This window comes from Hypanus sabinus, chromosome 9, assembly GCF_030144855.1.
Source record: "Hypanus sabinus isolate sHypSab1 chromosome 9, sHypSab1.hap1, whole genome shotgun sequence".
Lineage (NCBI taxonomy): Eukaryota > Metazoa > Chordata > Chondrichthyes > Myliobatiformes > Dasyatidae > Hypanus > Hypanus sabinus.
In genome coordinates this window covers 154,286,651-154,301,352 of record NC_082714.1, presented here as the reverse complement: position 1 = coordinate 154,301,352, position 14,702 = coordinate 154,286,651, and the positions used below count along the sequence as shown (strand labels likewise).

At 43.3% G+C, this 14,702-nt stretch overlaps 2 protein-coding genes across 5 annotated transcripts in view; one reads left to right on the top strand and one right to left on the bottom strand.

Moving 5' to 3' along the window:
- slc13a3 (solute carrier family 13 member 3) overlaps nucleotides 1–9,730 on the bottom strand; it is a 64,632-nt gene extending 54,902 nt beyond the window's left edge. Inside the window, exon 1 of one of the 4 annotated variants that reach the window (XR_009514137.1) lies at nucleotides 9,297–9,730. Coding sequence is in view for 2 of the 4 variants with exons in the window: in XM_059980845.1 (XP_059836828.1) it covers nucleotides 9,297–9,407 (111 nt within the window). In the remaining 2 variants the exon portion in view is untranslated. The remainder of the gene's footprint in view (nucleotides 1–9,296) is intronic. The other 3 variants (XM_059980845.1, XM_059980844.1, XM_059980843.1) reach the window with 3 other exon arrangements.
- A 179-nt stretch (nucleotides 9,731–9,909) lies between these two features.
- actr5 (actin related protein 5) overlaps nucleotides 9,910–14,702 on the top strand; it is an 84,866-nt gene continuing 80,073 nt past the window's right edge. The window contains exon 1 of the mRNA XM_059980848.1: nucleotides 9,910–10,051. Coding sequence (XP_059836831.1) covers nucleotides 9,983–10,051 — 69 coding nt within the window. The 5' untranslated portion in view covers nucleotides 9,910–9,982. The remainder of the gene's footprint in view (nucleotides 10,052–14,702) is intronic.

Here is a 14,702-nt window from a genome sequence, read left to right as displayed (position 1 = left end):
TTTTTCCTGCCAAAGTGCAAGACCTCACACTTGTCAGTATTATATTTCATCTGCCAAATGTCTGCCCAATCATTCAGCCTGTCTATGTCCCCCTGCAGGGTTTCAATATCCTCCGCACTCATTACACTTCCTCCCATCTTTGTGTCATCAGCAAACTTCGATACGTTGCTCTTAGTCCCTTTCTCCAAATCATTAATATAGATTGTAAAGAGTTGGGGTCCCAACACCGACCCCTGCGGAACACCACTAGTCACCAACTGCCAGTCTGAGAATAAACCATTTATCCCAACTCTCTGTTTTCTGTTAGAAAGCCAATCCTCCACCCATGCCAGAATATTACCCCCAATCCCATGATTTTTTACTTTAAGTAATAATCTTTGGTGTGGCACCTTGTCAAATGCCTTTTGGAAGTCCAAATACACCACATCCACTGGTTCCCCTTTATCTACCCTATATGTTATGTCCTCAAAGAACTCCAACAAATTTGTCAAACATGACTTCCCTTTTGTAAAGCCATGCTGACTTTGTCCTATTAAGCTATGTTTATCCAAATGCCCTGTTACTGTTTCCTTAATTATCGATTCCAACATTTTGCCAACCACAGATGTTAGGCTAACTGGCCTATAATTCCCAGCCTTCTGTCTATTGCCCTTTGTAAATAAAGGAGTTACATTACCATTTTTCCAATCTGCCGGGACCATTGCCGAGTCCAGCGAGTTCTGAAAAATTATCACTAGCGCATCCACAATCCCGACCGCCACTTCCCTTAAGACCCTAGGATGCAAGCCATCCGGTCCAGGGGATTTATCCACTTTCAGTCCCATTAATTTATCAAGTACCATTTCCTTGGTGATTTGAATCGTAGTTAGCTTCTCTCCCCCTAGAGCCCCCTGTTTATCCAGTGTTGGGACTTGTCTTGTCTTGTCTCTGACAATTGACTAAGTCTTTAGCTTTTAACCCTATCTATGTCTTTCATAACTTAACATACTTCCATCACTTTGTCCCTAAACCTCCGATGCTCCAGAGAAAACAATACAAGTTTGTCTAACTCTTCCTATAGCTAGCATTGGCTAGTCCAAGCAACATCTGGGTTTAAGTCCCAACCTTAGACAACCAGTGTAACAATTATGTTGCAGAGAAACAGACAGCAAGAAAGTAATCCATCAGACTGATGTTATGAGGTGTGTTTTTATTACAATATTTCATACTTCACTAATTTCTGACAGGAATATGTTTCAGATATTCAAAGTCAGCACAGAAGTGGAAACGAGGAATAAGATGCCCGTGAAAATACTGGAAAATCTTATCAGGTCAGGCACCAGTTAGAAAGGGGAAAAGAGAAAAGAAAGGGCTAATCACAAACATGCAAAAGTCTGTTGATGCTGGAAATCCAAAGCAACACACACAAAATGCTGGAGAAACTCAGTAGGTCTGGCAGCATCTATGGAAATGAATGAACAGTTGACATTTTGGACCGAGACCCTTCATTAGGACTGAGAAGGAAGGGGGAAAATGTCAGAATAAAAAGGTGGGGGAGGAGAAGGAGGCTAGCTGAAAGGTGATAGGTGAAGCTAGATAAGTTGGAAAGGTCAAAGATTGGAGAGGAAAGAATCTGATAAGAGAGGAGAGTAGACAATAGGAGAAAGGGAAGGTGGGGAGGGTCCAGGGAGAGATGTTAATGTTTAAGGTCAAAGATACTTCTAGCTTTTCGGTTCTTATTTCATATTTCCAAGCATCTGCAATGTTTTGATTTTCAAGCCAAATTACATGGTTCAATTTAATAACTCATTCAGTCTTCTACATATTGCTAGGTTTAACTTTTGGAAAATTATTAATCATCACATTGACTGAACAGCATACATGCACAAAGTTATGTTGCCTATCAGGACACATCCTAACCGGAAGCACCCAATCAGGAGGCATGGCGACTGATCTGCCAGTGACCGTGAAAAACCGCAGAGAGTTGTGGACACAGCTCAGTACATCACAGAAACCAGCCTTCCCTCTGTGGATCCTGTTTGCCCTCCATGAGCGCCATAGTAGCGTAGTGGTTAGTGCCACACTATTACAACTCAGGTCATTGGAGGTTTGTATTTCAATTTCAGTGCTGTCTGTAAAGAGACCCTGTACATCCTTCCAGTGGAATTCTCATCCCCCCCCCACACAAGCCTCATGGGGCAACATGTACAAAATCCTGAAAGTACGCACTATCAGGAGCAGCGTGACAAGATGGACTCTTGTCCTCTCATGGCCTTGCAGCTTATTGCCTGCCTGCCTGCACTTCCTCTGTAACAGTAACTCCACATCCTGCATTCTATAGTCGCTCATCTCTTCTACAGAACTGTGCAAAAGAGTGCCTAAGACTTTTGCACAGTCTTGTATTTGTCAACGTGGAGTGGACAGCAGACTTACAAATCTTGTGAATCTGGCGGGAGCGGAGGATGTTGGGAATAGCGAGGGTGGAGTGTCATGGGAGGAATGGGGGACAGGAGGCAGAGAAGGAGTGCCAGGGCAAGGGTGGAGGTGGGGTGATGTGGATGTAGACACATCCAGACTTGAGACACCAGGCGGGGTGATTTGATTCCAAACAATTGGTTTATTATTTATTACAGAATGTCCCTCTGGTGCTTCCTGCTCCCTCCCCTTTCCCTTCCTCTTTTCCCAACAATGTTTCCCCTCTCCCTGCCCCCTTCCCACTCTCAGTCCACAATACAGACCCATATCAGAATCAGGTTTATCATCGCTCAAGTGTGTCACGAAGTTTGTTTTTTTGTGGGGGGGGGGCAGCAGTACAGTGCATTACATAAAATTACCACAGGACTGTGCAAAAGTCCCAGTCACCCTAGCTATATACATGTGGCTAAGACTTTTGCACAGTTCTGTACTGATGTAAAGACCAGAGGAAATGTGTGCAAAAGAAAGATTTTCATTGTACCTTGGTGCATGTGACAATAATAAGCTAATTACCAGTTTAATGCCTTATAATATGGGTGGCACATGATTTTTGGAAACCGGAACTTGACGGAAAGGTACTCACCAGGAATACGCATCATGGCTTTTGAATTCCCTACGGATGCCAAGTTTGGACATTCATAAAGGAAGCAGAAAGGTGGTTTTAAAAAAAAGCTAACTGACCTGACCCACATTCTCCTCCGATTCCCTTTCACCCAAATCAAATGTTGGCTTCCATTGTGCTAACATGACATTGTCAAAAAGTCATAGATTCATAGAGCACGACAGCACAGGGTCCTTTGGTCCGTCCAGTACATGCTCTCCCGATTTTCTGCCCAGTCCCACCAACCTGTACCTGGATCAGAGCCCTCCATGCTTCCTCTCACCCCTGTATCTTCATCTCATGCTCACAACATTTATTGCTTATTCATTTAGTGTTTCTTTCTTTTTGTATTTGCACAGTTTCTTGTCTTTTGCACACTGGTTGAACGCCCAAGTTGGTGCAGACTTTCATTGATTCTATTATGGTTATTATTCTTTTATGGATTTATTGAGTATGCATGCTAGGGCTGTATCTGGTGACATATATGTACTTTGATAACAAGTTTGCTTTGAGCCTATCCAAACTCTTAACTGCTGTGATTGAACCCACATCCAGCACTTCCACTGGTAGCTTGTCCTGCACTCGCATCACCCTGAGGGAAGCAGTTCCCCCTCAAATTTCCCTTGAGTATACAGCAACACACACAAAAAACAAGAGGAACTCAGCAGGTCAGGCAGTATCTATAGAGAGTAGAGAGTTGACGTATTCCACTTGAATATTTTGATTATCACCCTAAAACTGTGACCTCTCATTCTAGTCCCACTCAGCTTTCTTACCTACTGCCCATTCTGCTGCTGGGATTTAGGGCAGCAGTGAAGTTCCTCCATCTGGTAGTGTTCAGGGCTTCCTTTGTCATATCAGCAGCTTCCTCTCGGTTTTCATACCGTCAGTCATGCAAGTCCCAGATAGAGACTCAGGAATACCATCACACTCAGATGTAGAAGGATTCTTCATTACTGTTTCTGTAACAATTTTGTTTTACCAGTCAGGGTTGTTATCCCTGAGCTGAACCCCTGAACCTGGAGGACCACTCTTAGTCAGGCCTCTACTTTTTGACCTGTTTGATATGGGTGACCCTACCAAGAGCCGAAGCATAAAGCCCTGACTCCAGCCAATGTAGCTCTCCAGCTCATTGAGGCACGCAAGCCTCTAAACCCAACAACAAGGTTTTGGTCCTCTTGAAGGAGTCCCACACAACCTGAGGGGAAAAAGCCAGTGTGCATTCACCAAGTGTGGGTATAGATTCACAGATTCATGGAGTTTTATAGAATGGAAACAGATCCTTCAGCCCAACTAGTCCATGGCAGTCAAGATGCCTATTACCGCTAGTTTTAGATTGCCCTCCCCGGAAAAAGACTGTGACTATTTATGTTCCTCAAAATTTTATAAACCTCCGTAAGATCACCCCTCAGTCTCCTTCACTTCAGGGAAAACAGTCCCAGCTGATTCAATCACTCCCTATTACTCAAGCCCTCAGAACTGAGTATATCAGGAAGGCTTGATGTAATCCTTTCAGAAAAGCTTTCATTTCTACAGAACTTCCACACCCCTGTCAACCTGCCCCAAAGCACTTCCGAGCTATTGAAATACTCTTGCACTGCAATCACTGAGGTCCAAGGCTACACATTGTATTGGAGAGACAGTGAGGTCAGCAGAGAGGGTGGCATGGCTCTGCTGGTAAAAAAAAGGCATAAAATCATTAGAAAGATGTGGCATAGGATCAGAAGATGTTGAATACTTGTGGGTTGAGTTAAGAAACTACAAGGGCAGTTACCTACAAGCCTCTGACTGGAATGTGGACTACAGATTACAATGGGAAATAGAAAATGCATGCCAATAGGACAATGTTATAATAGCCATGGGAGATTTTAACATGCAACATGCAGGTCAATTGGGAAAATTAGGTTGGTAATGGATTTCAAAAGAGTGAATTTGTTGAATGCCTATGAGATGACTTTTTAGAGCAGCTTGTCATTGAGCCTACTAGGGGATCAGCTATACTGCATTGGGTGTTATGCAATGAACCAAAGGCGATTATGGAGCTTAAGGTGAAGGAACCCTTCAGAGACGGTGATCACAAGATGATTGAGTTCAACTTGAACTTTGAAAGGGGGAAAGTAAAGTCTGGCACAGCAGTACTTCAATGGAGTAAAGAAGATCATGGTGGTATGAGAGAGGAGTTGGTCAAAGTAAATTGGAGGGAGATGCTGGCAGGGATGACAGCAGAGCAACAATGACATGAGTTTCTGGGGGGAAAAGAGGAAGGTGTAGGATTGATATATTCTGAAAACAAAGAAATACTCAAATGCAAAATAGTACAACCATGGCCGACAAGGGAAGTCAAAGCTAATGTAAAAGCAAAAATTAGTGGGAAGGAAGAGGATTGGGAACCATTAAAAAACCCACATAAAGCAACTAAAAGGATCATTAGGAGGGAAAAGGTGAAATATGAAATCAAGTTAGCAAACAATATCAAGGTGGATGGTAAAAGCTTTTTCAAGTATATAACAAATAAAAGAGATAAGAGAGTGGACATAGGACTGCTGGAAATAAGGCCGGGAAAATAATAATGGGGACAAGCAGATGACAGATGAACTAAATAAGTATTCTGCATCAGTTTTCACTATAGCAAATACTAGCAGCGTACTAGTGTTGAAGGGCGTGAGGGAAAAGAAGTGAGTGCAGTTCTATTACAAGGGAGAAGGTTCTCAAAAAGTTAAAAGACCTAAAGGTGCCTAAGTCACCAGGACCAGATAAACTGCACCCTAGGGTTCAGTTTAATCATAAGACATAGGAGCAGAATTAGGCCATTTGGCCCATCAAGTCTACTCTGCCATTCAATCATTGCTGATCCTTTTTCCCCCTCCTCAGCCCCATTTCCCAGCCTTCTCTCCATAACCTTTGTTGCCGTGGCCAATCAAGAACCTATCAATCTCTGCCTTAAATACACCCAACGGCCTGGCCTCCACAGCTGCCTGTGGTAACAAATTGCACAATTTCTCTGGCTAAAGAAAGAGGTAACAAAAGATACAAAATCAGTAGACTCTGGCATGGTGCCAAAGGAGTGGAAAATTGCAAGTGTCACTCCACTCCTTAAGAAAGGAGGAAGGCAGCAGAAAGGGAATTAAAGACCAGTTAGCCTGACCTCGGTAGTTGGGAAGACGTTAGAGTCAATTGTTAAGGATGAGGTGATGGAGTACTTGGTGACACAGGACAAGATAAGACAAAATCAGCATGGTTTCCTCAAGGGAAAATCTTTCAAGATGAAACTATTGGAATTCTTTGAGGAGATTACAAGTAGGATAGATGAAGGGCAAGCAGTGGATGTTGTATATTTGGACTTTCAGAAGGCCGTTGACAAGATGTGACACACAAGGCTACTTACCAAGTTAAGAGCCCATCGTATTACAGGAAAATTACGAACATGGTTAGAGCATTGGCTGATTGGTAGGATGAAGCGAGTGGGAATAAAAGGATTCTTTTCTGGTGGCGACCAGTGACTAGTGGTGTTCCTCAGGGGTCGGTGTTGGGACCACTTCTTTTTATGCTGTGTATCAATGATTTAGATGATGGAATGGATGGCTTTGTTGCCAAGTTTGCAGATGATACAAAGATTGGTGGTGGGGCAGGTAGAGTTGACGAAACAGGAAGGCTGCAGAAAGACTTAGACAGATTAGGAGAATGGGCAAGAAAATGGCAAGTGAAATACAATGTTGGAAAATGCTTGGTCATGCACTCTCGTGGAAGAAATAAACCTACAGACTATTTTCTAATCAGGGAGAAAATCCAAAAATCTGAGATGCAAAGGGACTTTGGAATACAAGAGCAGGGATGTGATGCTGAGGCTTTATAAGGCACTGGTGAGACCTCACCTTGAGTATTGTGAATAGTTCTGGGTTCCTTATCTAAGAAAGGATGTGCTGGCATTGGAGAGTGTTCAGAGGAAGTTCACAAGGATGATTTTGGGAATTAAGTGTTATCATATGCGGAATGTTTGATGGCTCTGGGTCTGTACTTGCCGGAATTTAGAAGGAAAAGGGGGCATCTCATTGAAACCTTCTGAATGTTGAAAGGCCTAGACAGAGTAGATGTGGAAAGGATATTTCCCATAGAGGGGGAGTCTAGGACAAGAGGGCACAGCCTCAGGATTGAGAGCCATCCATTTAAAACAGAGATGCAGAGAAATTTCTTTAGCCAGAGAAATTGTGCAATTTGTTACCACAGGCAGCTGTGGAGGCCAGGTCATTGGGTGTATTTAAGGCAGAGATTGATAGGTTCTTGATTGGCCACGGCAACAAAGGTTATGGAGAGAAGGCTGGGAAGTGGGGCTGAGGAGGGGGAAAAAGGATCAGCAATGATTGAATGGAGAGTAGACTTGATGGGCCAAATGGCCTAATTCTGCTCCTATGTCTTATGATTAATAAATTTACTTTAAACTTTGCCAATTTGTAAGCAGGATGTTCCCTAAGCAGCACCATGACAACGACTGTATTATCTGTGCCTGTGATGGTGAATGAGGAATCAGAACCTGAATCATTTATTATACTAATATTTTGTTGAGACAGCATGTGCTGGATTGTAATTATAGTATATGTGCTGTGTGTGACCGTATGTATTGTGTTTTGTACCTTGGCTCCAAAGGAACGATGTTTTGTTTAACTGTATACATGCATATGGCTGATTGACAATTAAACTTGAACTTGACCCTGAATTTTCACAGACATGTGTTTCAGAGAAAAACATTAAAAATTGCTATGTTAAAAAATAAATAAGTACCGCGAGGGTCCAATTATAGGTGGTTTCGTGGGTTCATAAATCAGCCATGCTGGAATGGCCGAGCAGAGCATGGACTAATTTGCTCCTGACACCCTATTGCTTTTGGCTGTTCTGAAATCTGACGGCAAAAGGGAATTAAAGAGATTCTTAAAGCACAGAGTATGACTGAGGAACAAGCCTTTCAGGATGAACCTACAGCTCTCAGTTGAGTGATGACGAACTGTTGGGATGGACAGTAGTTTTTGATGGAGTGTAGACAATGGTCTCTCTGTGGAGCTTTGCTGTTGTTGGCATGGTGGGTGGTGGGAATGATGAAGCTTTATGCTAGAATAAGTGGGGGAGGGGGAGCATTATGCTGCTTGTGCATGGGAGGGGGCAGGGGGCTTTGGGGTTCCTATATTCTTCCTGTCATTCATCCTTTGGGGGTTTCCTTCTGTTTCGAGGATGTCTGTGGAGAGCAAGGTTTTCAGGGTGTATATTGTATTAGTTCTCTGATACTAAATAGAACCATTGAACTGGATCTCTGAACATCCATAGGAGAGGACAGGAGGGCATTAGTCAAACATTTCATTCAATAGACACTTTGGCCATCAATGTGGTACACCTGTAGTGTATGGGAGAATCACACTAGATTTTTTGCACTCAAATCATTGGACAAGATTGGAACTTAACAAGCTCCTGACTCAGCTGTCACTGGAAAATGTGGTCACAAAGCCTGATCATAAGATAACAACAAGTTACCGACATAAAATTGGTTAAATATTTCAGTTCAGTGATTACAGCCCCCCCCACCCCCCAAGAAAGCAAATTGAAATTCAACTTGGGGAATCCTTAATTAGACAACAGCATACAAGAATTTAGTGCAAGTCTTAGAGGTTGAGTAATTCTGAGAGAATTAATTCTGGATCAGGGTTCTTTTTGGTAATTAATTAAGACGATATTTTTGATCCCTATTCTCCGAACACTCACACACACACACACACACACTCACACACACACACTCTCTCACACACACATACACACACACACACACACACTCACACACACACTCACACACACACACACACACTCACACTCTCACACACACACACACACTCACACTCACACTCACACACTCTCTCACACACACATACACACACACACACACACTCACATACACACACACACACACACTCACACACACACTCACACACACACACTCTCTCACACACACATACACACACACACACTCACACACACACACACACTCACACACACACACACACTCACACTCTCACACACACACACACACACTCACACTCACACACTCTCTCACACACACATACACACACTCTCACTCACACACACACACACACACTCACACTCTCTCACACACACACACACACACACACACACAAATGCTGTACACGACATCGTCAAACACCGTCCATGTCACCCGCAGTCTAAGCCACGGAACAGTATTTACCTTTGGAGGCATGAACAGCAATATGGGAGAAAGTAACAGTGGGGTGAAGCAGACTATGATGGCTTTGCGAAGGCTCCAAACCTTCCTGGCGATCACTCCGATCTTCACCATACTGTCTCAGTCGCTGCTCTTGTCAGTCTCAATCCTTCCTCTCTCTCTCCTTCGTTAGTATTCCAACGGGGAAACGCCTCCACGTGAAGCTTGGAGGGACTTGAACCAATGCGCTTGGCCTGCCAGTCCAAAGAGTTTGGCACTGAACACCATCGACTTCTGAGTAAACAGTGGTCCTGCGGATTTTTAACTAGAAATTAGCCAGGGGAGGTCGTGCAAGTAAAATATGGGCGGTCTCGCAATAGTTACTCAGTGGGGAGTTTTCCGATGAAGACCAAGCTCACCCAATGAGTAACACCGTCCACTAAGTGTAACCCCTTTGCTACGAGATATCACATGTTGCACTCAAAGCGCATACTTATCAAGGAACACAAGCTTTGCAGGCTGAGCTACTGTTTAACTAGGCGTCTCTAGCGGCGCTCAGAAGCTGGGAGTGATCTGCCTTCTTGAACCCCCGCTGTCCTCGAGGTGGCCCTGTGGCTGCAAGAGTGTTCGAAGTTCGAGTCTTTATAAGGCGATGGTCAGATCACATTTGGGGTATTGTGAGCAATTTTGTGCCCCGTATCCAAGAAAGGATGCGCTGGCGTTGGAGATGGGTCCAGAGGAGATTCACGGGAATGAATCTGGGAATAAAAGAGCTTAAGGTATGAGGAGCTCTGAGCCTGAACTCACTTGGAGTTTAGAAGAATGAAGGGGTATGACATTGAAACCTACCGAATATTGAGCAACCTAGAAAGAATGGATTTGGAGAGGAATTTACACATAGTGGGAAAATCTAGGACCAGAGGCTGCAGACTCAGATTGCCACCACCACCTTGTCAGACAGAGATGAGGAGGAATTTCCTTAGCCAGACGGTGGTGAATCTATGGAATTCATTGCCACAGACAACTGTGAAGGCAAAGACGCTGGCTATACTTAAAGTGGAGGTTGACAGGTTCTTGATTTCTAAGGATGTCAAAGGATACGGGGAGAAGACAGGAGAATGGGGTTGAGAGGGATAATAAATCAGCCATGATGGAATGGTTGAGCAGACGCAATGGGCCAAATGGTCTAATTCTGCTCCTATGTCTTATGGTCTAAGAATAGTATTTGGAGAGTCTAGCGTCTGAAGGCACCCGTCCTCTTAGAACTGAGACAAGAAGGAATTTCTTTAGTCAGAAGGTGGTTAATCTGCAGAATTCATTGCCATAGACAGCTCTGGATGATTTTAAGGGTGAGTTTGATAGGGTCTTGATTGGTAAGAGGGTTAAGAGTTACAGGGACAAAGTAAGAGACTGGAATTGAGAAAATAACCAGCCATAATCAAACGAGGGAATGGACCGAATGGGCTGAATGGCCCAATTCTGCTCCTTAATCGTATGGCCATATGGTTAGGGAGAGATTTCTAGGATTTGGACCCAGTGATGGTGAAGGAAAGGGAATACATTTCCAAGTTGTGAGACTTGGAGTGCGACTTCCAAGTGAGGATGTCCTCTGTGCTTTTGCTGCCCTTGTCATTCCACCTGGTGGAGTTTGTGGGTTCGAAAGGTGCTGTCCAACAAGTCTAGGTGAATTGCTGCAGTGTATTCTATAACGATCAAACTGCTGTTGATATTCATTGAAGATGGATTGAGTGTATGTTTGTGGATGGGGAGCCTATCAAATGGGCTGCTATGTTCATAAGACTTTAAATCATAATACATAAGAGCAGAATTAGGCCATTTGGCCCATCAAGTCTGTTCTACTGTTCCATCATAGCTGATTTTCCCCCCTCAACCCCATTCTTCTGCTCTCTCTCCTTACTCTCCAATGTCCTTACTAACCAAAAACTTATCAACCTCTGCTTTTTATATACCCAAGGACTTGGCCTCCACTGCTGTATGTGACAATGAATTGCACAGATTCATCATCCTCTGGCTAAAGGGATGTGCTCTATTCTGAGGCTGTGCCATAGGAACCATCCTATCAATGTCACTCTATCTTGGCCTTTTAATATTCAGTAGGTTTTAATGAGATCACTATCATTCTTCTAAGCTCCAATGAGTACAGGCCCAGAGCCATCCAACTCACCTCTTAAGTAAACCCTTTCAATCCTGGATCATTCTCAGGATCCTCCTCTGACTCTCTCCAATGCCTGTATAGTGTCGAGTTTCTTGGATATTGTTGAAGCTGCCGTCCAGCAAGTGGAGAGCATTTAGTCTGACTCCCAACATGGGCCTTCAAGTGGGCAGGCTTTGAGGAGTGAGTTCCTCATCTCTGAACTGCCTCACTGTGTATGTGGCTACTCCAGTCTCTGGTCAATGGTAAACTCCAGCACGTCGATTGTGGGGGATACAGTGATGGTCGTGCCATTGAATGTTAGGGACTGGTAGATGGATTATGTCCTGAAGGATATCATCATTGTCTTCCCAACAATGAATGGGAAGAATTGGAATGGGCACCAGTAACGACACATCAGAGTTAACAGCAGCAAGTTTAAAGAAGACCTCTTAAAGCAAAATGCAAACAAGTAGCTCGGCAATAGCTTCAGCTGTAGCCTGGGGAGGTCTTCTCTGAGGGTCTTCCCCTTGCCGTGGTAGAGGGGCTTACGAGTTCCTGAGATCCCAAGAGCGATGCTGTCTGGAGCTTAGCTCCTGGCAGAGTCACCCATGACAGAACGATGCATTTCACTGTATGCTTCAAGGTACATGTGACAAATAAAATTAACCTTTAACCTTCCAGCTTAATCTACACAACCCAACTGGGATCAGAATTAGCAAAAGTAAACAGAATAACATTAGATGTTAAGGCCATAAGACACAGGAGCAGAATTAGGTCATTCAGCCCATCAAAACTGCTCCGGAGCCCTGTTACTTTTTCCTGTTACTGCTCCTGATGCTGCCTATGTGCTCTCAGTATTGTCCCTTTTGTTCCAGATTCCCAGCATCTGCAGCATTTTCTTATGATTTGCAGAATGAGATGTTCAGGAGTTAATGCCAGGCCAAGCCTCAGATAGTCAGAGTGGATCTGATGAGTGAGGCACAGGGAGAAGGACCTGGGTGTCAGGCAGGAAACAACCATGAGGTTTACTTGCAGGGACAGAGGATTGGCTTCTGGGGAAATATAAAAAAACATGTGGCTCTCAACCTCTCGAGTGTGATTCATAAACCCTGCAATGTTGACCATCCCTCTGCCTCCACAGATGTCCCTGACCTGTTGAGTTCATTTGCACCCACTTGAGTCTCTGACTCACAAAGTCATCTGACTATTTGGTCACATTGTCTCTCTGATACCAATAATTCAGTCACTCCCTTCGGTTTCTTAAACCCTTGTTTGGTCTTGCACCCTTTCTTAAAGCACTCTGAAATTTTGACCATCATGAGGTGTCAAGTTAGATCATTTTCTTTCACCTCACTTGAGGTTTTGATGGAGGGTTATGCTCCTGTCAAAAAAAAATGCAGTTAAAATCTTGACAGGGCAATTCAGAAACAACTTCTCCCGGTCAGTCATCAGATTTTTGAACAGTCCATAAATGTATGAACACCACCTCATAATTCACTTCTTCACTTTTTTTGTAATTTATACTAATTTTATGTCTTTTTATGGTACTGCAAAACAACACACTTCATGTCATATATGATCAGTGGCCACTTTATGAGGTACACCTGTACACCTGTTCATTAATGGAAATATCTAATCACTCAATCATGTGGCAGCAACTCAATACATAAATGTACACAGCCATGGTCAAGAGATCCAATTGTCGTTCAGACCGAACATCAGAACAGGGAAGAAATGTGATCTCAGTGATTTTGACCGTGGGATGTCTGTTGGTGCCAGATGGAGTGGTTTGAGTATCTCAGAAATTGCTGATCTAATAGAATATTTACCCACAACAGACCCTAGAGTTTACAGAGAATGGTGTGAAAAAGAAAAAAAAAACATCCAGTGAGTGGCAGTTTAGTGGGCAAAAATGCCCTGTTAGTGAGAGAGGTCAGAGAATGGTCAGACTGATTCAAGCTGACAGGAAGCCAACAGTAACTCAAATAACAGTATCGCACAAAAGAGCATCTCTGAATGCAAAACATGTCGAACCTTGAAGTGGATGGACTACAGAGGACCACGGACACACACATAGTGGCCACCTTATTAAGCAAAAGAGGTAACTAATAAAGTGGCCACTGAGTGCAACTTAGTGACAGTAAATCTGATTCTGCTTCTGACAGATGAAGTCATGTCTCCTGTTTAGCTGGAAGTCAATATTTAGCATGACAATCAGAAACATTCAATCACAGGCCAAACTGTTAAACATGATTATAAAATATTAAAATCTTTAAGACATTGTTAAACATAAGCACAAATAATATTTTTAAAAAATCATTTAAAATGTTCAAATAAATTCAATCAAATAAAACTAATCAGGGGCCACAGCAGGGTAGTGGCTAGCGCAACGCTATTGCAGCTCGGGGCATTCGGAGTTTGGAGTTCAATTCTGACGTCATCTGTCAGGAGTCTGTACATTGGCATTCTCGTTCATTTAAACCAGTGGAACAGAACTGGTTGTGTTGGAACAGACAACATTGGGGAATTGCAGCAATATTGCTTTCTGCCACTGTCCTGGCTATGGACTTGCCAATGAACATTTGGCCTGACAGCAGCTCTCTCTGTCCGGAACTGTAGAGAGTTGGACACAGCTCAGCATCTCCCAGAAACCAGCCTCCTCTCCATGGGCTCTGTCTATACTGCTCACTGTCTCTATAAAGTCAACATAATCAATGACTCTACCCACTCTGGACATTCTCTCTTCTCTCCTTTTCAACAGGCAGAAAATGCAAAAGCCTGAAACGGTTAGACTGTAAGACACAGAAGCAGAATTAGGCATTCTGCCCATTGAGTCTGCTCTGCCATTCGAATGTGGCTGATTAATTATTCCTCTCAGCCCCATTCTCCTGCCTTCTCCCTATAACCTTTGATGCCCTTACCTATCCTGAACCTGTCAACCTCTGACTTGGATGCCTAGATCACTCTGTAGGTCAACTCTGTTAATGATCCTGACATTAACTGTGTTCCATCACTTTTTAAAATAATTAAAAAACTTTTGAAAGTATTTCATTAAGGTAAGATTAACTGATAAAAATTGCAAACATTAATATCAATGAAAATAAAGGGAAAACAAAATTAATTTCATCCATCTGGATTGATGACTCCTTTCAAGGATTGGATATAGCTGAGGGGGAAAGTGCAAAATGCATCTGTCTCATTAGATTCTGCAGATGCTGGAAATTCAGCAAACCATGTTAAAAATGCTGGAGGAACTCAGCAAGTTGTCAGTAAAT